Below are 20,985 nucleotides of genomic sequence, written 5' to 3'. Positions count from 1 at the left end.
CCTTATGCTTTGGTAGTTGTTTTTTCAAACAGCACGTAGTTCTTTAAAAGAGCATGTAGCATATTGCCATTGTCTGTCAATCTCCTTTTTAATTAAGTTTAGTTCACTTACATTTATAATGATTGATTACTGGTAATTTTTCTTTATTTTATATTTGTCCTGAGTTTAAAATGGCTTTTGTTGTTGTTCCTGCCTTTTTCTATTCCTTTAGATCAACCAAGTTTTTAAAAATTTACTTCTTTCTTCTCCACTAACTACTTTGGAAGTATAACTCTGTTTTTTGTGCATGTGATTTTGCATATTTAAGTTACTCTAAACATAATCTACTTCCTTCTCTTCCCAATCTATAACACTTTAACTGCTGTCTTTACATCTTACTGTCTAGTGTTTTAATTTTTATTGCTACCCAAATGAGACATTACTCTTTATAAAACCAATCAATGTTTCTTTCCATTTATTCACATTTACCTGGTTCTTTGTTCACTAGTCTTCATACTTCTCAGACTTCTCCATGTAGGATTGTTTTCCTTCTTTCTGAAATACTTCCTTTGGAAGTTTCTTTTGATACAGGGATCTGGTGGTAATGAACTCTTTTTGTCTCTACGACTGTAGAATTTTCTGGTCCTCCAACTCTGATCACAGAAGATCAGAAGCATTCAGCGTCCCCATCACCATGACCCACAGGTACCTGGTGCCTCGGGGCTGGAGACGCCTGTGTGCAGGCTGGCTGTCGTGCACTTTCTCAGGCTCTTCTGGCTGAGGTGAGGCTGCAGTGTATTTATAAGGATAAACTCCAGACAGATACGTGTGCATTAATGACACGTGACACTCTGTGTACTGCAAAGAAATCTAGAAAGTGTGGAATGTGTATAGAAAGTGATTCAGATACTGCACTTAAAACCGAGGGAACTCATGCTTTAATAGACACTGAAATCACAAAGGAAGGCCAAGTGCCTTAGCAATCTCAATAAAAATATGAAGTTCTTTTTACATGGTAAATTTCATAATATAAAAAGTTTAATGCCATCTGGAAACTGTGTAATTTACAAAAAAAGTCCACATAGGCCAAAGATGGCTGACACTGCATACAAGGGGTGTGAGTGCCAAGTGGGACAGCGTCTGAGGAGGGGAGAAGCGACCGCATGTGTCCTTACATGGAACATCTTTGAAGGATCTGGCACAAATAAGGGCCCAGTTCACAAATCACATGTACAATCATTTTAGATAAAACAACAAAATATGTGATGAAAATTATACAAGTTTCACTTTCTGCCTACTTACTACAAGCAAACCAGATTATTGTGTGGTCTTTTTTCCAACCTGAACTGAAACTAGCAAAGTGACAGTTCTCCTTGTGGCGAGAAGTGTGGGACAGGCACCAGAGGGGGACTTGCTACCACGATCACTGCCGAGATTCACCAGGAGAGACCAGAGCAGGACGAGGACGGCGTGTGCAGTGCCTTGTCTCCTGCTGAGACCCAGCAAGTATCAGTGTGGACCATGGATTTTTTCAAACGGGATGAAGGTGAGAATTTTTCCATTTTACTAAACACTAATGTAGATCAAAATATAAGTTTTAGTAGCTAATTTTGTCTTGGTATTTTGACTTACTTAAAATCAGCAAAGTAGTTGAGTAGTTCACTGGTGAGGATTAAGATAGTCTACTACCTTGCTTTGTGGTCATACCAAGATTTCCAGGAGAGGGAGATTTTATTGCTTGTGTTCAGTGTATTTGCATCTGATGGAGTAGAGTAGGGGCAGGAGATTCCAGTTTCCTGAGCTGAAAAAGAAATACATCCAATTCTATCTGCCTATGATGAGGAAAAACTATTTTTGTAAATTTTACCCACATCCATTGATTCCTTCCAAATGGGGCAAAGAGCCAAGGGATTATGCAGGAGTCACTTCCTTCTGTCCACATGGCTCAGGGTTCCCATCACGCCAATCAATCTTATCCACAACCCGACACTCACTGTCCCTAGACTGTAGAAACAAAAACATTATTCTAATTGTGTTTTCTGGCATCTATGCCAGGAGTCAGCAAACTTGTTCTTAAAAGGCCAGGTATTGGATATTTTAGGCTCTGTGGGCCAAGAGGCAAAGTCAAGAATATTATGTAGGTACTTACATAACTAAAGTGTAAAATCTATTCCTAGCTCATGGCTGTAAAAACCAGGCCTCTGACCAGATTTAGCCTGTGGATCATAGTTTGCCAACCCCTGATCTGTACAAAGAAATCTGTGAATTATACAATCTCACATAATTTTTAAGTGCATATTTTTTTTCAGTGTAGCCGGAAAAATTCACTTAACACCAAGACTGACAGTAAACATAAAGAAGCGGCAACTCTACAGTGATTTTTAGATTGGTCCTATTATTTCATCATCTTTGCTTTCCTTCATTGAAGCTTGTATCTAGGACAAAATAAAAAACCACATATACCATTTGGCTTTTCAACATGAAACCTAGAACAACAATGTGTCTGGGACTAAAACCACGGTAGGTTAGTCCTCCTAGCTGGCTTGGTAACCACGGGAAGCCGTCTGGGCGGCGGAGGCTGTGCACTGGAGGTGGGCAGATGGGGCCACACCCTCATCCTCATGATGGAGCACACGCCCCAGGCCTCACCCCCAGGGCTCCTTGGCACTTAGGAAAGAGGCTGAGATTTGCTGAGAAAGGAGCAGCCTAACTATCTACATATGGATTCAGAAATTGACTGTGAGGTTTATTTCTCGTTGCTGAGGACCTGATTTTGCTATCTAAATGCACAGTGCTGTAAAAGGCTTTCCTTTGCTACACTGGTACTTTTATTACCATTGAATTTTTTCCCTACTGACATAAGGACCGCCTCATAACTACTTGCTTCTTTATAAAGTATTTCTCTTCCAATGTTGGGATCAGAGTTAGAATGGACATCCTTATTGTTTGCTTTCATGAGTGAGGATGGCAGGATTTTAATTTTAGAATTATCAAAAAGAGGCTGATTTAAATTCTCCAACTAAACTTAGTACTAATATGATTGATTTTCACCATTTCATTTCTTTACTGAAATAAGTTAATGGTTACCCCTACCCCTACCCAGACTATTCCTTTGTCTCATCTCAGCTGGCAAGAATTTCAGCGTACTGTCATAGTGACGGGAAGAGTCCGCCTTTGTTTTCTATGACAGCTCTTTCAGGGATATGTTTCCCTGTTCAGCAGTAACTTGGGTGTAATCCCAGCACAAGCCCCCTGCTTCTCAGGCTGTGGACATTCGAGTCTTCTGCGGGAGGGGAGGGCTTGTCCTTCAGACCACAGGAGCAAGGAGCACTGCTCACAGCTAAGATGAGGCTCCATATGCAGCTCACAGAGAGGGGGAGTTGGGCTGTGGGAACCTGGCAACAGATTTAGATAGAAGAGGTTTTAGAGGCCTGGAGTTGGGAAAAGAGAATAAAATTAAGCAGCTAGTGAAGCAAATAGGGGCTGGAAGGCCAGATTCTCGTTAAATCTAGTTAGCATGGGATTTTTTTTTTTTTTTTTTTTTTGCTTATAAGGAAACTGAATAATTTCAACCTTCCCCCTCAAACTTGATAATTACTTGTTGATGACTATTCAAAATTTGACATTTTAAAAAACTTTTTTGAGCTTTTAAAAATAATAGCTATAAAAGCAAAGTACTATTGATAATAAAACCAAGTTGTTTATCCACGTACAAAAAAGGTCAATAATGTTTTAAAAGCACAAAGTTGCATTTTAAATCACAATTGCATAGTTCTAAAATGCCTGGATAAGAGTTAGATAAATTTTTGAAGAAAATTCAAGTTTGGCTGACAGTGTGGCCCCAAGGACATCTGCAGAGGCCCAGGGGGCAGAGCAGAGTTCAGGACGGAAGCTGTGCAGACGTTAGTTATTGCAGCTACTGCGATGTTACAAGATCAGGATGCCAAAATTGCTACAATTACAAATCATTGGCATTTTTAAAACCATTACTCTGTTTTTGGCTAATATAACACTTTTATGTAGAATTCAACTTAGATTTTATATAGCCCACCCCCAACCAGCATCTGAAAGGCTTAAAAAAGCTCTATTTGTATTTCTGTGTATAAAAGGTACTGCATATATACCTCCTAGCAAAATATGTGCTCCCTTTCCTCTCCCCACCCTAAAACCATGACCATTTTTGTACAAAAATCCTGTTGAAGAATCACATCAAAGATGAGAAGCAGGGAGTTCAAAGGTAAACATTTGGTGAAGTGTGTAGAAAATTCCATGAGCCTCCTGTACCAACCCCACAGAAGTCCTGGCTTTTGGTGAATCTGGCCCAGTGTCCCAGAGGAGCCGCCAGCGTGTGTGTGGTGGCGTCTGGCATGGTGGTGCCCCGTGCCTGGAAAGCACACCCATCATGAGGTGGCTGGTGGCTGCGTGGGGTGACTGCACTGGGACCAGGGAGTCGGCTGAGTGGATGCCGAGATCCTCTCTTCGGGCTGCACTCTGAGTCAGTGGGTATAAAAGATGCTTCAGCATTTGGAGGAAGGAAAAAATCTTCCTGGGGATAAAAACTTGTAGCCATTTCCAGAAGGAAGTCTCAAAGGGCGCGTGGTTGCTGTGGCAGGAGGGCCTGCGGGCAGTGGCAGCGTGCTCAGCGTGGTGGTCTCAGTACGCCAGTGTCCATTGGGAGGGGCTTTTTGTGGCTTTTCTCCATGTTGCTGCAAAGACAGCTCCTTAAGTTCAAGCTTGTCTACTCCCTCCTCCTTCTTGGTGTGCCGAGGTGACAAATTTAACAGACTGAGGACATCTCTTTTGGAAGTCATCGTTCCCGGGGCCCCTCGGAATATTTTCATGGGTCCTGTGGAATGCTGGGGTGTGCTCTGCCAAAACATCTTCAGGTTATGGACAGCCTGCACCTTCTCATCAATAGCTGCCATTTTCAGTTTGTCTATGTCGGGAGCATCAGCTGGGCTCGAGCGAGCAGAACCAGCTGAGGAATAGGAGAGAGCTGGGGAGGGTGCACTACCAGCAGGAGACTGATGACCTGAGCTCGGGGACATGTTCCTTGGTGATTTGGAAATGTGAGCACTGTAAGGAGAACTGGGATACTTCAGTTTAAAGAGAGGCTGGTCGGTCAGAGAAGTCTGGGAGTCGGAGCCGGGCGATGGCCGGCCACTGTGCTGGCTTGGGCTGTCTTTGACGGACGCCTCCGAGGCAGTGGGGCTGCTGTATCCTGAACTCACCTTGGGGAGCGATGAGCTTCTGGCTGGGGGCTTTGGTTTAGCAGTAACTGGCGACGGCTGACTCTTCTGATGGGAGAGGGCAGGCCTGCTGAACGCACTTGTTTCTGATGCTCTGAAGACAGCAGCACTATTTGGCATGGAAATACTATCTTCTGGATTATTACTCTTGCTGGTCTGACCGCTGCCCCTCTGAAGACGCTCCACCGCGATGAGATGACTTTGTGTCTCCTCTAGAATTTTCTGGGCCAACTCTTGTGGATCAAGCTTTGGGTTGCTTTCTTCTTGGGATTTCACGGTACTATCTGTTTCTGTGCTAGACTGGTCTGATTCTCCCGTATCTGAACTTGCTAGTTTTCCCACCTTTTGGAAGGGTGAGTTTGGGCTGGGAATCAGAGTCATTTTAACTGGAGAATTTGGAGTGCTTATGCTCCCCTTGGAGCTCACTGAAACTTTCCCCCCTCCAGCTGTCCCGACCCGCGACAGTTTGTGATCTGGTGAGAAGCGCATCTTTCTATTTTCTTGGTAGGCCGCCAAAGGCTCAGTGCTGATGATGGAAAACCCTTCATATTCTTCTTCGTCTTTGCTGCCTGCAGGGCGGGTCTGGGGGGACAGCTGGCTTCGAGGCAGGGTGGATCGCTGTGGGTAAGCATTCTTAGACCGGTCATAGTCCTGCCGTCCTCGGGTGCCCCCACCTTCTGACCCCCCCTCGGGCTTGGAGACGAAGCTCATTGAAGAGGCAATGGAGCTCAGACTGTAGACGGAGATGGCGTCTGAGGCGACACTCTCTGCACCCGTGGGAGAGAAGGGAGGGTGCTGGTAGCCCAAGGGCAGGGCATTGGAGACAGACTGGGCCGAGGCCAGAGACTCCAGGGAGGACGAGCTGTCAAGGCTGAGGCGCTTGGGCAGCTCAGTAGAATCTAAGACAAAACATATGTGCCCAGAGGGCAATTAGAATTCTATATGGTTTTGATTTTTCTTTCAAAATCATAAGCATCCTTATATGCATAGAAGCTAGCAAAGAATTATGCAAGTGCTACTTATATACAACTTGAATTCATCTTATAATCCTGAAAAACATGGTCCTGTTGGAAAAAGTAAATCTTACATAGGGACAAAAACACCCTAGGAGAGCTCACAGTCCACACGCTGCAGACCCCCCACCGCGCTGGGCCCCACTCTGCTCCCTGTATCACGGGACCCCACATCTGCCTCCTGCTCTGACTGGGGCCAGGGCCTGCAGGCCATCTGGGATGTTCCCTGTCCTAAACACCCACCCACCATCCCTACCAGCTACAGCCCCATCGCTCTACATTCTAGCAACCTCCTAGGGAGGCATTTACACTCTCGCCACACTGCCTCCCCTCCCACCTTCTCCTAAGCCACTCCGCCCAGGCTTCTGTCCTTCCCAGTCTTGTCAACATCACCGATGATACCATGCTGCCCAATCCAGTGTTCACTGCTCAGTTCTGCACCGTCACTCCCACCCTGCGCTCACTGATGGCTCCTTCCAGGCCCCCCCCATCTTTGTGAGCTTCGAGGCCCAGAGTGCCACAGGACATAGTCCTCTTCCCCTCGGACCTGTGTGCACCTTTAGATCTCTATGCAGGCCTCGCCCTGAACTCCAAACTTGTCTAATCAGCTGCCTCTGGAGGGTGTAATGGATATTTCAAAACTGAACATGTCCAAGATGGAACTCCAACCCTTTCCTCCTGCCACTTGCAAGGTCTCAGCAAAAGGCAGTCCCATTCTGGCAGTTGTTCCAAAGAACAGAGTATCACCTTGATCTCTTTCTGACATACGTTCTTCAGCAGATCCTGTTGGTTCTGCCTTCAAATCATGGCCACCATCCACGCCAGCACTTTGTCTTCAGACGCAGCCAGCTGGCCCTCAGAGGACAGCAGGCAGGCAGGTGTGCCCCCTGGGGTGCTGGAAACTTCCTACCAGGCCGAGTGACCCGGGCACCCCTCCTCCCTAGTTCCGTCTGCTCTGTTGCCCCCTCTCACTTTCTAGTCCCTACTCTGTTTGTTTCTCTGGAGCACCTGGCAGCACCTCGTCTAATCTACTTCATGTATTTAATTGTCAGCTCCATGAGAGCAGGGAGTTTTTCTTTACTGCTCTTGAACAGTCCCTAACACATACACAAAAAATGTGTCTTCATTTTTCCCCTTCCCAAAACAGCCGGGTCTGCCCCCAGGGTGTGTGTGGAGAGCGGCCTGGAGCGCTTACCGAAGAGCGCGAGCAGGGACTGGAGCGCGAAGTGCATGGTTCGTCGATTGGCTTGTTTCCCGGTTTTCAGGATTACTTCCTCCTGACCAACTTCGCAGAGATCAAAACCTAGAGGAACAAAGAACATAAACACCTGCTTCCTCAGGGAAGATTCCATATCCTGAAAAGGATGAGAGCTGGGGGGGCTCCTCCTACAGTCTCATGGGAATCCCCGCAGACCCCTCAGCAAGCGCCCTGCCTGGGGCTGCCCCTCATGCGTGTGTGGACGGACGCAATCCCCTCGGTCCCTGCAGAGACCTGCTTGCCTGCCCTGAACTAAGTTCTCGAGAGCAGAGGGTCAGGATTAGGAAGGCTCATTAACTTCTGTTGTTTTCTGCATTCTTATGCAGAACAATCCACGTGAAGAAGACTGGCCAGGACAGAGATTGGCCATTCCATTCGGCACTGGGTCCAATATTTACAGCTGGTGCACGGGAAGGTGGATGCTTCTCAAGGACAAGGGCGGCGTCTTCATGCGTGGCCAGTGTCTGCCGCCGAGGGCTCTGAAATGAGCTCTCTGCCATGATGGAGAATGCTTTCTTGGCTGACCCACCCTGCGAGGACTCCACTCTGCTCTGCCATAGCCTAGGAGGGCTGCTCCCGAGTCTAGCAGTTCTAATGAGACTTGGAGCAGGTACAACGAAGGGCATGAGCCTCCTAAGCAAGAGGCTGGCTAACGAGCTGTTGCCACAGCACTTAGACTCACTAAGAGACATTACAGAGGCACCCGACACACATCTCCCCAGGAGGCGCATAGGAGGAAGAAGCCAGACACAGACATGGTGGCCAAGGACTGTGTCCCCAGACAGGCACCACCAAGCGAGAATGCAGGGCCCCGAAGAGCCCTCAGCACTGAAAGTCTTCACTCAGCCTCCTCAGCAGATCACCGAGCTCAGCCTGAAACAGTGCAAATGCTTGGTGCTAAAGGCCCAGGGGGCAGGCCCCTGTGACACCAGGCCCTCTCCCTGCACTGATGTCATGACATTCCAGTGACAAGGTCCGTGATACACAGTGCTGCTGTGGTCAGCATGCCGTGCATCATGACGGAGAGTAGTCATCAAAGGAGAGATAGGTCTGTCTGTCTGTACTTCACTCTTACGCAGGGATTCTGATGTTGGTCTGATACTGTCATTCCTTTGTGAATGAGCTTTACTGAAGGAGCCATTCGGCATTCTGGTTGCTGTGGAATATTTTCCTCTCTGAATTCGAAAGTACAGTCCCTGAAAGCAGCAGGAAGGTGTCAGACAACTTAGCATTTAAAAACAACTAATAATATAAATGTAATGTTTTAGTTAGAAACCTCTACTTGTGTCAAAATGGTTTGAATTGGTTGCTTCAATAGCACTGAGTCCTCTAGATAACCGACAGCCCTGTCACAGGTTGTGATGGTGTGTGCTTCCTGTCGAGGGCTGGACACCAGGTGTTTCTCTGAGCCTTGGAGCCCTCAGAGTGAGGACCACTTCTCCAGAGGCCCAGCCTGCAGAGACTCTTCTCTGCCAATCTCAGTCCAAAGGATTTAAAGAGTGTATGTGTATACTGACTTGCTCCTTGAGTATCAGTGGGATTTGGAAAGTACAGAGAAGCAGTAAACATCAGTGAAAATCACCCACAAGCCCAACACCAGAGAGAGCTCATGATACGGCATACGGGCAAAGGGGCACAGAAAACATCCGCTTCTCGAGTGAGGAGGGCTGGCTCCGTCACACCCACACCCGAGGGTGGCTTAGGCCCTACACGAGGCAGAGAGCTTTGCTTTTCCTTTATAAAGACTTCATCTTCTTGCCTCACTTGTGTCCTGTGTCACTGCCCCAAGGCTGACTCTACAGCCTGTCACAGAAGAGAAAAGAGATTCATCCTGGGCATGGACTTGGCCTTTCTGACTCTTGCTGTATTTGCTACTACTACATTTATTTATTTATTTATTTTTGAGGAAGATCAGCCCTGAACTAACATCCATGCCAATCCTCCTCCTTTTTTCCCCTTTTTCTCCCCAAAGCCCCAGCAGATAGTTGTCTGTCATAGTTGCACATCCTTCTAGTTGCTGCATGTGGGACGTGGCCTCAGCATGGCCGGAAAGTGGTGCGTCGGTGCACGCCCGGGATCTGAACCTGGGCCGCCAGTAGCGGAGCTCGCGCACTTAACTGCTAAACCACGGGGCCGGCCCCACTATTACATTTATTTGGATATAAATTTACTACGTTTACACCAAGAAGACTAAGCTTTAAGTCCAGAAAACAAGCAAATAGTACAAATTGTAAAGGATGTCAGAGCGTCTACGCCCAGGGGATTTGGAGCCCCTGCAGGCTTTGTGGGTTTCCCTCTTTACCTTCAAAAACAAGTGGAGCCAGCCCTAAGTCGAGGTGGGCTGGGGAAGGTCACCTACAAAACTGGGTAGAAAAGATGGCCCAGTACTGGCTCTCCAGGCTCCACAGCAGAAGAATAGTTCCTGTGTAAGGACCTGCTGCCTGGCCGTGTCTGGGGCTATTGCCTGTAACAGTGAATTCAGGCCGCGTCATCCTCCCAAGACTGCCCACTCCCTCGGCTTAGAAACCAGAGGCCTTCTCCTGGCCTGGCAGCCCACAGGTCTGCCCCACCCCTGTCTCACTGCCCCTGTGCCCTCTGCACCACTGTGCGGGCCTCATGCCCAGGCTCACTGATGGCTCTTCCCCTTGCTTGGATCCTTCGTCCTGAAGACACGCACAGGCTCTCTGGGCCTGCCCCCCACGCTGCAGCCAATCATCATGACCCTGATGCTTTTGTCTGTCACGTGCTCCCCTTAGATCAGGTATTCACTGCGTCTGTTTTGTCTTCCCCACTAGAGTGAAGACTCTTAGAGGGCAGGGCTTCCTAACCTTTGCTCACTGCTGCATCCCCAGTGCCCAGAACATCGCCTGGCATATAACAGGTGTTCAAAAAATAGCTTGTGGAGTGAATGGCTCCCAAGCAAGTCACACAGGCACTTAGTGGGGCAGGAGGAGAGCACTCACAGCCTCTTGTGGAGTTTTATCAACAAATGCACCTGTTGTAAGTAAGTGGAATTATGTCAGGAGCTGCCTCAGCTGTGTTCCAGTGTTGAAAAAGGACGTGTCCTGGACTGAACAAGGATCCTGCTGTTATGTGCAGTTCTAGGTCTCCACAGTCAAATCAAAGGTGGTTTCAGTAGTATTTTTTTCTGCCAGTAGCCAGTGAGAGAGACCAACACTGAAACCATTATTTTATGACATTATTTTCTTTACCTTTCAATCATGGCTTGACTCCCAACAAGACTGGAATCTAGAAGATTCCTATTAAGTTGATGACTACAAATGAGAGCGATGAAATCATAACACAGGGGAAATGCGACAATGCTGGAGGGCCATTTGGGAATTGTGCCAAAGCACTAGAATCTTTAACTATTTTTAAGTAATAAAATACCTAAGAAAACACTAAGATCCTTAAGAGTCTACCAACTTTACCCAACAGAAACTAGGAGAAAAAGAGATTTTAAAAAAATGGAACTAAAGAAACCACTTAATCAAGGCCGCTCTGTCCTACCTAGAGCCGCCAGGAATTCGTGACATCCCGGGAGCCGCCAGAGCTGGACGCTGATGGAGACCTGAATGGGAGCCGATGCAAAGTCCTGCTCCTTCTCGCCGGCCTGCAGCTGAACCAGCACCTGGTGGAGCTGAGTGAGGGAGAACAGCATGAGCTCTCACTCCTTCCCAGTGTCTCCTTCCCCTCTGGCCCGCCTCAGATTTGTCCCCAAGTTATTCTTGTGTCACCTGTTAGTGTCATCGCTAATGCCCTTACATGTACATAGCATCTGAAATTCTTTTTACAGTGCCTTCGTGCCTATTGTCTTGTCCTCTCTGTGGGAAGCTCAAGGGGCAGGGGGTGTTCAAGGTTGCGGGCCGGCCCAGAGCAGGGCTTCTGCTTCCAGCCTCACATCCTCCTTCACGCACACTTGCCGTACATGGGGCTACTAAGTGCGGGAGAGGGGCTCAGGGTCTAGAAGACGGGTGGGTTATAGGACTGGTCGTCTCCCTCTTTAAGTCATCTTTACGATCTTGAGGTAAATGGTGAAGAGGAATCCAATGTTATATTCTAGAGCCTCAGCACTCGAGGAAGAGCCCACATAACCCACTCAAGTGCCCGTGGGGTTTCAGATTTCCTGGGTCTGTGAACTCTACTCAGGGGTCTTGTGTGGGTTCACAGAGTGTCGCTCACTTAAAGTTGCTTCTGCCCCTGCTGTTCCAATGGGACTTGAAAGGTCAAATCAAGAACACAGAAGGGCGGAGCAGAAAGGGGGAGCCAGAGCAGAGGAAGGGGGCAGACCGCCTGAGCCAGCGGCACGGGTCACCCCAGCCCTGAGCACAGGTTGGCATGTGCATACAGCTCCGAGAGACAGCACGTGCGCCCCGAGCTCAGAGCGTGCCGAGGGGGACTCGGGGGTGCGCGGGTCGAGGGGCTCACCTGACGACAGTTGCTACTTAAAGTAGTACTCACCATTCCAACCATATTTTTAACAGCCTTCGGCCAGCAGTTATAAGACAAAGAAAGAAAGAGAGAGAGAGAAGAGAGTTTAGACTCAAGCACAGGTTGTTATGCAACATGAGCTGATCACTGCTTTAGGAAGCGCCACACCAGGCCCGCGGCTTTGACTGGGAGGGGAGAGGAGCAAGAGTCAGCAGGGACACGCAGGAAAACGAACAGCCACACCCAAGCCAGATGCGCTCGGGGTCAGGGTCAGCCAGGCCCTGCCCTTCCTCACTAGGGGAGGAGCAGGGCAGGCCAGACTCATGTGGGGAAGGGGCACAGCGGGCATGTATAGGCCACTCTGTAAACCAAAGTCTACGGTTCCAGAGTCAAATGTCCACCATCCACTGGCTGCTGGGGGCAGCAGGACACTTCCCTGGGGCCAGGCAGAATATCAGGCAGAAAGTCTTTGTGCTGCTACCAAAAGCAAGAAATTCAGCAACTGGCTTTGTGGACTCTTAGCCTTGCCCTGCACATGTAATTCTAGCTTTCTTTTTGTAGAGCACAGGCTTCTAGCCCTCGTGGTTCAGGATGCTTTAATATGCAACGTTCTAGAAGTGTCTTCCTGATGCTATTCAACAGATGTAACACACTTGTTACAAAATGAGCAGGAACTCAATGAGGGGCCACATCACTGTGCTGTGTTCCATATCTGGGCTGGAAACAACCCCAGGTAGGTGGAGGCTGCAGACACCATTCAGATTTCCAGAGGTTAATCCTAGATGGAGCAGCTTTATTTCCACATAGAAGTAGTTCTGCTTAAAATAAAACCTACTGATAAACATCTAATAACAATGTATATTATTTTTTCAATTATTACACTCCAAGATGACCAGCGAAAACTGCTCTGCGCTTTTCAGGGGTTGCTACAATATCCAGAAGGCCTCCCACACACAGCTGTCACCCTGCGGCTTGTTCTAGACCCTCACTGGCCAGTAGGAAGATCAGAAGTCTGTGGCCAAGTTGGGAAGGGCCTACAGGATACTAAGAGTTAGAATCCTCCACATTGCTGAATTAGATCCACATTCTCCTAAAAGAAAGCACATTTTTAAAAACCTGCTAAGCCGCATCTGGCATTAGAGTTGACTTCATGTTCACCGCTGTGCCTCAGTGGCTATGTTGTTCCAGGTAGAGTTCACACTTTGACCTGAGAATAAGTATTGGAACACCTGTAGCCATCCTGGCGGGCTGGCCCTACACCTCTGGCTTAGGGGAGGTGGCTGTAATGCTTGTCAGCTGAAAAAGATGGTGGGTGGGGATGACAAGGTACAGGAGGCCACTGAATGGAGAAATCAGGAAATGCCCTGAGACTACAGGTGACAAGGGCCCCTTAAGTGTCCTCTGAGGGCCCTAATGCTCTTGGGACTCAGCGCCCAGAGAGGACGCTGCAAGAACTCGCCTCACTCTGTGCCCAGCACATGCTGGGGAGGGTTGTGCTCTTACTCCCAACCCTTGCCTTTTCTTTCTAATCACAAAGGCTGAGAGAGCAATGAGACTGCATTACTTGCAGGTTCCGATTTAGGGCCCAAATCACCCTGCCTTTGGCACAGCCCTTAGGCCTGGGCTCAGCTGTACCGGCTCAACTCACCCGGCTGATAAGCTGCTCGCCCGTCTCGGAGGCAGTGATGAGCTTGCAGAGGGCCTGGAGGGCAGGGTTGGGCAGACCTAAACCAAGAAGAGGGAGGCAGGCGTTATCCAGAGGGGCCTCTGCACGTCCAGTCCTGCTGCCTTCCCAGGGGAAAGAGCCCGAAACGCTCAGCGTTGGTGGCATTTTCAAAAGCTCAGAACAGCCAGACGTGTGCATCCATGTCTGACTTGGAGAAGGAGAGAAGGGTCTCCAGAAAGGCAGGTGGAGGCGGGGGCCAGTTCTGGCCCTGCTGCAGGTGCACGGTCACTTTCCCAGGACCCCGTGTCGGTCACTCAGGCAGCATCACCCCTCCCCGCATGAAGCACAAAGGGCAGCCCTGAGCATCTGCACCCCGCTTCACCCTGGGGTTGGCCACACGGCTCTGTCAGATCCGAAGCTGCTGATTAAGTGCTAGTAGCAGCTCCTGTTTGCCCAGCCTTGCCTCTTGTCACCCCAGGAAGAGGCAGGGCCAGCGCAGTGCCCTGCTGGGCAGACGATGCCCTGCCATTACAGATCGAGAGATCAAGTCAGGAGCACTCGTTTCCTCCAAGTCAGGAGAGCTCTGTGTGGGGGAGTCCTTGCCATTCCTCAGGACACTCTCGCTCCTTCCTAGCTATGAGACCTAGCGGGCTCCTGCCTACAGGGACCACAGCCACCAACTACGGTGCCCCCTGCTGTCAGCCAGGCCCCAGTGCGCAGCCCGTGCGCGAGGCTCACCCAGCAGGGACTGGAGGGTGCTGCTGCACTGCTGGAGCCGGTCGCCCGGGTCAGAGGTCGGGAAGAAGACAGCCGCAGGCAGGCCGCTGGCGGGGGGGTCCAGCCGGAAGCCCACAGCGGTGAGGAGGGCCTGCCAGCCGGGGATGCCGCCCACTTTGTTCTCCACACTCTGCTGGGACGTGTACATGGCGTTGCGCTGCCCGTTCTGAATGCGCTGCAGGGACTTCTCCACCTGGAAGGGCGAGGGGGCGCGGGGTGAGGCGCCGCTCTGCTCAGGAGCCAGCCCTGGTTTCTCTCCCAGTGGCTTTGGGGGAACACAAAGCCGCATGTGTGAAGCCAGTGAAGGGCTGACTTCTGCCACCTGGGCGTGCCCAGGCCTGAGGAGCGTGACGCTGTGGCAACGGTCTAGCTTCTTGCAAGGGAGGGTGCAAAGGGAAAGATGTTACCATCAGAGCCAGCAAGGGCTGGTGCTCGGAAGAATTCTGTCCCTTCCCTAACCCGCTTCCTCCCGCTCCAGGCTCTGCTCCACAGACACTAAAGTGATTTGTCTGAAAACCACCTCAGGTCAGGTGCCTGCCCCAAACCACGTATAGCTCCCCATTACTAGGATAAACCCTCAGGCCTTCAAGACCCCCTTCACTGCCCCATACACTTCACACCAACCAAGCAGTGCCCATCACAGGACCTTGGCTGGCAATGTCCCTCTGCCCCCGTACCTCCAACTCATCCTTCATCCCACATCACTGGCCTCCAGAGCCTATACCCCCCTCCATCATCAAGTGCCCCTCTCACCTTCCAGGGCCTAAACCAGTGCCTGTGAATTCATCTAAGTAACTACTATTTTAACTCTCCCCGGTGAGCATTCCACAGCACTCCCAACAGCCTCAGGCCTTCCCCTGGCAGTTTTCTCTCTCTAGGGGAGACCTCAGTCCATCCTGAGATATCGCATGCCCTGGGGCACATGCGCCATCACTGGAGGAACAGAAGAGTCATCCAAGATGTCACCTGAGACTTTTCTTACAGTAAAACCCCAGGATGCTGGGGACTGACACCACAGACAGGAGGAAATGAGCATTCCTGGGCAGGACAGATGACCAGCCACCTGGCTGCCCAATGGGCTGGAAGGGCCTTAGAGACACACTGCCCACTGGGGTCAAGGGGCACCCAGGGTAGTTAGGAGGTAAGGGCTGATGAACTTGACCTGTGGCCCCTGAACTCACCCAAGAAGATGAAGCCAAGAAAGAAGAGAAAACCCTCAAGGCCGAATGGGGAGCAGCTGAGAGGCCTGGCTCTTGCTCCATGGCCTGGCCTGGGAAAGTCACATGGGTAGAGAGGGCAGTTCAGTTACCTAAGAAGAGCAGTCCGGGCTGCAGCAGGAAAAAGGGTCACTTTGGAGATGGCAGGGACCTGGGAAGGATCCTAGTGCTGAGCAGCTTACAGGCTCTGTGCAGTTTCCAGGCCCAGGGTTAGACCAGTGGAGACAGTCTGCCCAGACTCTCCACGCCCGTGTGCACATCCACCCTGTAGCAGGCGGCGTGGGCTACCTCCTGTCAGACCCGAGAGCTGTTCGCGGGTTCAGGTTCCGGCATTCTTACTTGTCCACACACTGAATTCTTTCAGGCCTGTGAACGCTTTCCTCAGGCAGACCCTAAGCTTAAGAAATGTATGTGACGGATCTGTCACCAGGAGGGCACCGAGAGCCACCACCCCAGGCCCATGGGGCAATAAGTTTGCCCCACCAAGGGGACATGCCCGCCTGAACACCAGCCCCCAGACTCTGAAATCCCCACTCAAAGCTCCCAGCCCACCCCCAGGGCCTGGAGAGAACTCTTCCCTGGGTCCTCCCTCCTGAGCACGGACAGAGCCACGGTTCATGCACCTCTGTCGCGCGAGGTGGCCGTGGGGCAGCCGTTTGCATCGAGGCTGGATGTGGCGTGGGCTGTCCACCCATGCGAGCCTGGTCTTTCTGGCACAGAACTCCAAGGAGGCTAAGAATTCTAAATTATTTGAAACTGCCCTCCAGGTTATCAAGGTGGAAGCATGGAACAAGTTTTATGTCACTGTTTCTTGGCCTGATTTATAACTTTTAAATGTGTAGACAATGGGTGAGGCCTCCATTTGCAGTCTCGCCCAGGCCCCCACAAAGGTCGGGGCAGGCCAAGGGCAGGGTCAGGCTTGGACTCTTCCAGCTGAGTTTAGAGGAAGGCCAGGGTCATCTGATCATAAAGTGCCATCTCTCTGCTACTAGAACTCTATTGTGTGCCAGCTACTCACCTTTTCTCTAACCCTCATGATAACCTTGAAGAGTTAGTCTTATCCCCTTCCAGAGGAGGAAACTGAGGCTCAGAGAGCCCAAGTTACTTGCCCAAAGCCACACAGCCCAGAAACAGCTGTGGTGTGGCCCTCTGCTCTAGGTCACTCCTCAGCGCCCCCTCCCCCAAGGTCTTGGCAATGGCTGCAGCTATCTGTATGACACCACACATTTTGCTCACCTCTCAGCCTGACTGGCTCAACCCTTGGACCTCTGGAAACAACGTCCCCTCCACCTGCTCCTGTCCCCTGATGCTATGGAAACCCTTCAGCCTGCCCCTTCTCCTCGTGCACTTTCAGCGGGCTCTCGTGGGCAACGTGTTCCACAGGGCAGCGTGGGGGAGGGCCACCTCCTTACCAGGTGCAGCAGCACTCGCAGGGCATCCCGTGCACGCTCCGGGTGCTGTAGGATCTCTGTGAGGGCCTGGCCAATGAGCGACGAGGGACTGTTCAGCTTGACATCACTCCCGATGAGCATGAACCCTGTGGAGAGCACAGGAGGGCACCTCAGAGCCGGCCTCACCTCCGCCGGGCAGCTGGGGACCCCCGGCCCCGCCCGCTCCCAGCCCTGGCTGGTCTCTACAGCGCATGCGTGCCTCAGCTACCCCCGCCAGAAACAGAGGGCCTGCCCAGGACACTGCTCCACCGGCGGGACTGTGGGCCGTCTAACTCACTGGGGACAGTTTGGCGCCCTTTTGTGCCTTCTCTTTTAAGAACTGACACTGTTTAACCGCTCAGACAGTGGAGAGCGCTGTTGTGCAGGGACAGTTGCTCAGGAAAGTGCCTCGGCTGTCCCACTGCGCCCGATCAAAGGCAGGAAAGGCTGTGGTCCCAGGGCTGACGCCACCATCTCAAGGAACGATCTGCCTTGTTTTCCCTAAAATTCATCTGTGTCTGTTTGGAACATGCCCAGGGACAGAGGGGCAGGTGTGCTCAGCTCCCCCTTGGGGCCACCAGACAAGGCGGCAGGAGGAGGTGCCCCTCCAGCCGTAAGAAAGAGCAAACAGCGGGGCTGGGGAAGACCCACGCGTCCGCCGGCTCCCGTCCCTCTTCCCACCGCGTGGCTCCCTTCCCAGCGTCCACTTCCGTAAGCAGGGCCTGGGGGAGGCACCGCCGGAGCATTCTCCTCAAGCCAGCAAGCAACATTAGGACCACCCTGCCCCAAATAATGGAGGGAAAGGGTTGTCTAAGAGAATGAGTGAGCCAAGGGTAACAGGACAGCATCATTAAACATCGTTTTCCCCAGAACAAAGCTGTGACTTTTATATTGTCTGTCACTAAAACTAAACAAGGAGAAACATACCACATCTGTAAGCAGGTTGGGAAGACAGGGAGGGGGGTCCCGCACAGAGAGGCAAGGGGCCCTGTCAGGAATAAATGGCCAAGCCCAGGGGCCAGGTTCCCACAAACCCTGCAGTACATTCTGTGGGAGTCCGCAGGGCCCACAGCCCCTTCTCATTGCCGCGAGCATAGAGAGTACAGACAACAACGCTGGCAACCCCCAGCACGGCCTCCGATTTCTGCATCTCCTGACAGCAGAAGCAGTTGAGCAACACAGCCAGGCCCAAACCCTCCGTCCTGCCCACCCTCCACCTCGCAGGACGACGGGATGGCCACGAGGTGAGGGCCCCCAAGAATAGGCCTGTTGGACCAACTGAATGTTCTTGAACCTTTTTGAAAAACACTACAGCTGTGTTGTGTTTGTGAAGTAGACAAATGCTTCCATTTCCCAACAACAGGGCTCATCCACCTGGCACCCGCACACGGCCGTGTGTGGCCAGCCCCTGCAGGCTCAGCGTTTGCGGGCCACCTGGGCCTGGGAACGCTGAGGCTCCACTTCAGGGCCTGCCTCCCTTTGAGAAATGACACCAGCAATACCGGCACGTGTCAGCTGGATTTATTTTGAGAGGAAGAGTTAAAGTGAATGCCGTTTTGTTCCAAATTGTTAAATATATACATGGTACATTTTTTGCCATTAAAACAATAAAATGTGAGCATTTGAAGATAGTATTTTTGGTGTTCCTCTGTTTCTCAAGGTTTAAGACACCCTGCTTTATGGGTCGGTACCATTGTGACGGCAGTGGTGGGACTTTCCCTTCGCTCTGGAGTGTCCTGGGGATGTTAGGGGCCAATTCTGAGAGAACACCGCAGACTGAAGGACCATGAGGCTGTCAGCAAGACAGCCCCGGCTGGTGCGAGGCTGGGTGGGAGAACTGCTTGGAGTTGGGTTTGGAGTCTGTGGGTTGAGGCCAGTCAGGGAGGGCCCACAGGGACCCCGGGGGACATAGGTCATCACACGGAGCTGAGAGGCAGAGTCCCTTGCCGCCTTCTGTGACCAGATGTCACAGGAAACATCCTCCTTCCACCCCCAGACTCTCTGTGCCCCTGCAGCAGGCCCACTCAGAGCACGTGCTGTCAGCCCTTCAGAACATGCACTACCTCACGCACAGCAGGACATTCAACCCACTCCTCACAAATCATCTCAAATATGACAGGTATCATCAGCACCACCTCTGTCATCCCCTTGTTATCACTGAGGACACTGAGCTTCAGAGAAAGTAAGTAACCTGTCTCAGATCACACAGCCTGGACATGGAGCAAACCCAAGTCTTCTGATGATCAAACCTAGGGTCTCTCTACAACACTGCTCTTTCCCACAGTTGGGATTTTACAGAGGGTGCCATAAAATGGGTCATCCAGTGCACACGAACCTTCAGAGGCGTTTTATATTCATATTCCAATGGCAAACGGTTCTGCTGCTCCCTGGTCAAAAAGACTATTTTAATACCATAGGAATAAAAGACTGATTTGGCAGAAGGCAAGAGTCTCAGCAAATGAGGCTCTCTCCCTGAATCTTCCCAGGCTGCCTTTCCCCAGTGCCCCCTTCTGCCCTCCCTATCCCACCAGGGGGCTGTGAGGATCAACCCCCGAGGCCCACTGACAGAGGCGCCAGCTGGCAGCCCGCGCTCCTACCTGCCCAGTTGGAGGGGTGCGAGAAGGCCTTGCTGCTCTGCACCACCTTCATGGCCTCCCCCAGGGCAGCGCTGGTTTTCAGGCCATTCAGCAGGGACGAGTAGAAGGCGTGGAGAAACATCTTGGAAGCAGCCACGGGCACAGGCCACAGAGACACAAGGACACACTGTGCACCAGCAGCCAGGAAGGCCCGAGTCAGCGCAATGAGCCCGTCGGCTGTGACCTTGCCAGTGGACTCCTGAGAGGAGCCGAGGACCACCAGCTTCACGGGAAGGCGCAGGTCCAGGACGTCAGCGGCCGTGAGCAGCAGCTCCTGCAGGGGCGGGCAGTCTGAGATGCTCTCCCCATCGCTGGCGTCGTCCTGTACCCGCAGGGACTCAGGGATTGTGTAGGGGTGGCCGAAGGAGCTCTTGCTGCTGGCAGGGTTGCCATCCACGCTGGGCGTGAGGACCAAGGCCGACAGCTTCCAAGAGATGTGGGTGGCAAAGTGGACGCACTCGGCTTGGGTCAGGGCACTCATGACTCTCTCTTTGGTGGCCACACTGCCCACCAAGGGCTGGCAGCCCAGCAGCTCTGACACCATGTAGGCCTCCTCCTCGGCCGATGGCATTGGTCCCCACAGCCACCTGTCCATCACTGCTGACGGGAGCTTGGGGTTGCCAACGACAGCCGCCATGGATGTGGAGCTGGAGTACGTGGGTGGGTTCTTCCTCAGGTGCGACTAGGAGGGGAAGAGAGACAAGCAGACTGCCCGTCAGACAGTGGCCAGGCTGCCCGGCAGCGGCTGGCTGCACAGCGGGCTTCTCCAGAGCATAAGGACGGCCAGCTCTGTGGTCAGGGCTGGGTCTAGCTTGACTCCACCTGTTCTCCCAGTAACCTTGTCCACTCTAATTCTCCACACCTTTCTGACACGAGTGCACGTCTTACTGAGAAGCACACCTGCTATGACAAGCTCTGGAAAATAACCAGGACTGGACGGTAGCAAGGACCCTTCCTGTTTGTCAAGCCCCGGGGAGGCCTGCGGGAGGAGGCACTGAGGGGATGGAATGTGGAGGAGGTGAGGGTCTGTGCGGTCAGCCTGCCCCGAGTCTTTCACTCCCACAGACCTCCCCGTGTGTTCCTAGGGAAGGGGAAACCCATTCCTGATGAGTCAGGGCTTGCAGGGCTGACTGTGTTTAAACTGTGCAAAAAGCAAGTCAATCTCAGGGGAGACAGGGCAAATTAAGCCCTTTAGAGGCACTACATACTGAAAAGATGAGTGTTCCCTTCCGCTTTACGCACTGCAAAATAAAAACATCATTGAATTATAAAATCAGCATAAAGAAGTCTAACAAAGTTCTGATTTTCCCCCATGGTGCCTTTTGATGC

The 20,985-nt window shown here is 51.5% G+C and overlaps 1 protein-coding gene across 2 annotated transcripts in view; it reads right to left on the bottom strand.

The window, feature by feature from the left end:
- Window positions 1–900: 900 nt before the first annotated feature.
- Window positions 901–20,985, bottom strand: part of TTC28 (tetratricopeptide repeat domain 28) — a 412,509-nt gene continuing 392,424 nt past the window's right edge. For both annotated transcript variants that reach the window (XM_014787030.2, XM_087424020.1), the window contains 8 exons: window positions 19,618–20,338; window positions 17,003–17,127; window positions 14,335–14,566; window positions 13,579–13,655; window positions 11,961–11,984; window positions 11,010–11,139; window positions 7,437–7,544; window positions 901–6,127 (listed from right to left, as the gene is read on the bottom strand). In XM_014787030.2, the coding sequence (XP_014642516.1) occupies window positions 4,497–6,127; window positions 7,437–7,544; window positions 11,010–11,139; window positions 11,961–11,984; window positions 13,579–13,655; window positions 14,335–14,566; window positions 17,003–17,127; window positions 19,618–20,338 (3,048 nt within the window). In that variant the 3' untranslated portion in view covers window positions 901–4,496. The remainder of the gene's footprint in view (window positions 6,128–7,436; window positions 7,545–11,009; window positions 11,140–11,960; window positions 11,985–13,578; window positions 13,656–14,334; window positions 14,567–17,002; window positions 17,128–19,617; window positions 20,339–20,985) is intronic.

The sequence above is a fragment of the Ceratotherium simum genome, chromosome 35 (genome assembly GCF_057802395.1).
Source record: "Ceratotherium simum simum isolate JZ-2026a chromosome 35, ASM5780239v1, whole genome shotgun sequence".
Classification (NCBI taxonomy): Eukaryota; Metazoa; Chordata; class Mammalia; order Perissodactyla; family Rhinocerotidae; genus Ceratotherium; species Ceratotherium simum.
The sequence above is the reverse complement of the archived record's forward strand: the minus strand, read 5'-3'. Positions and strand labels throughout refer to the sequence as shown.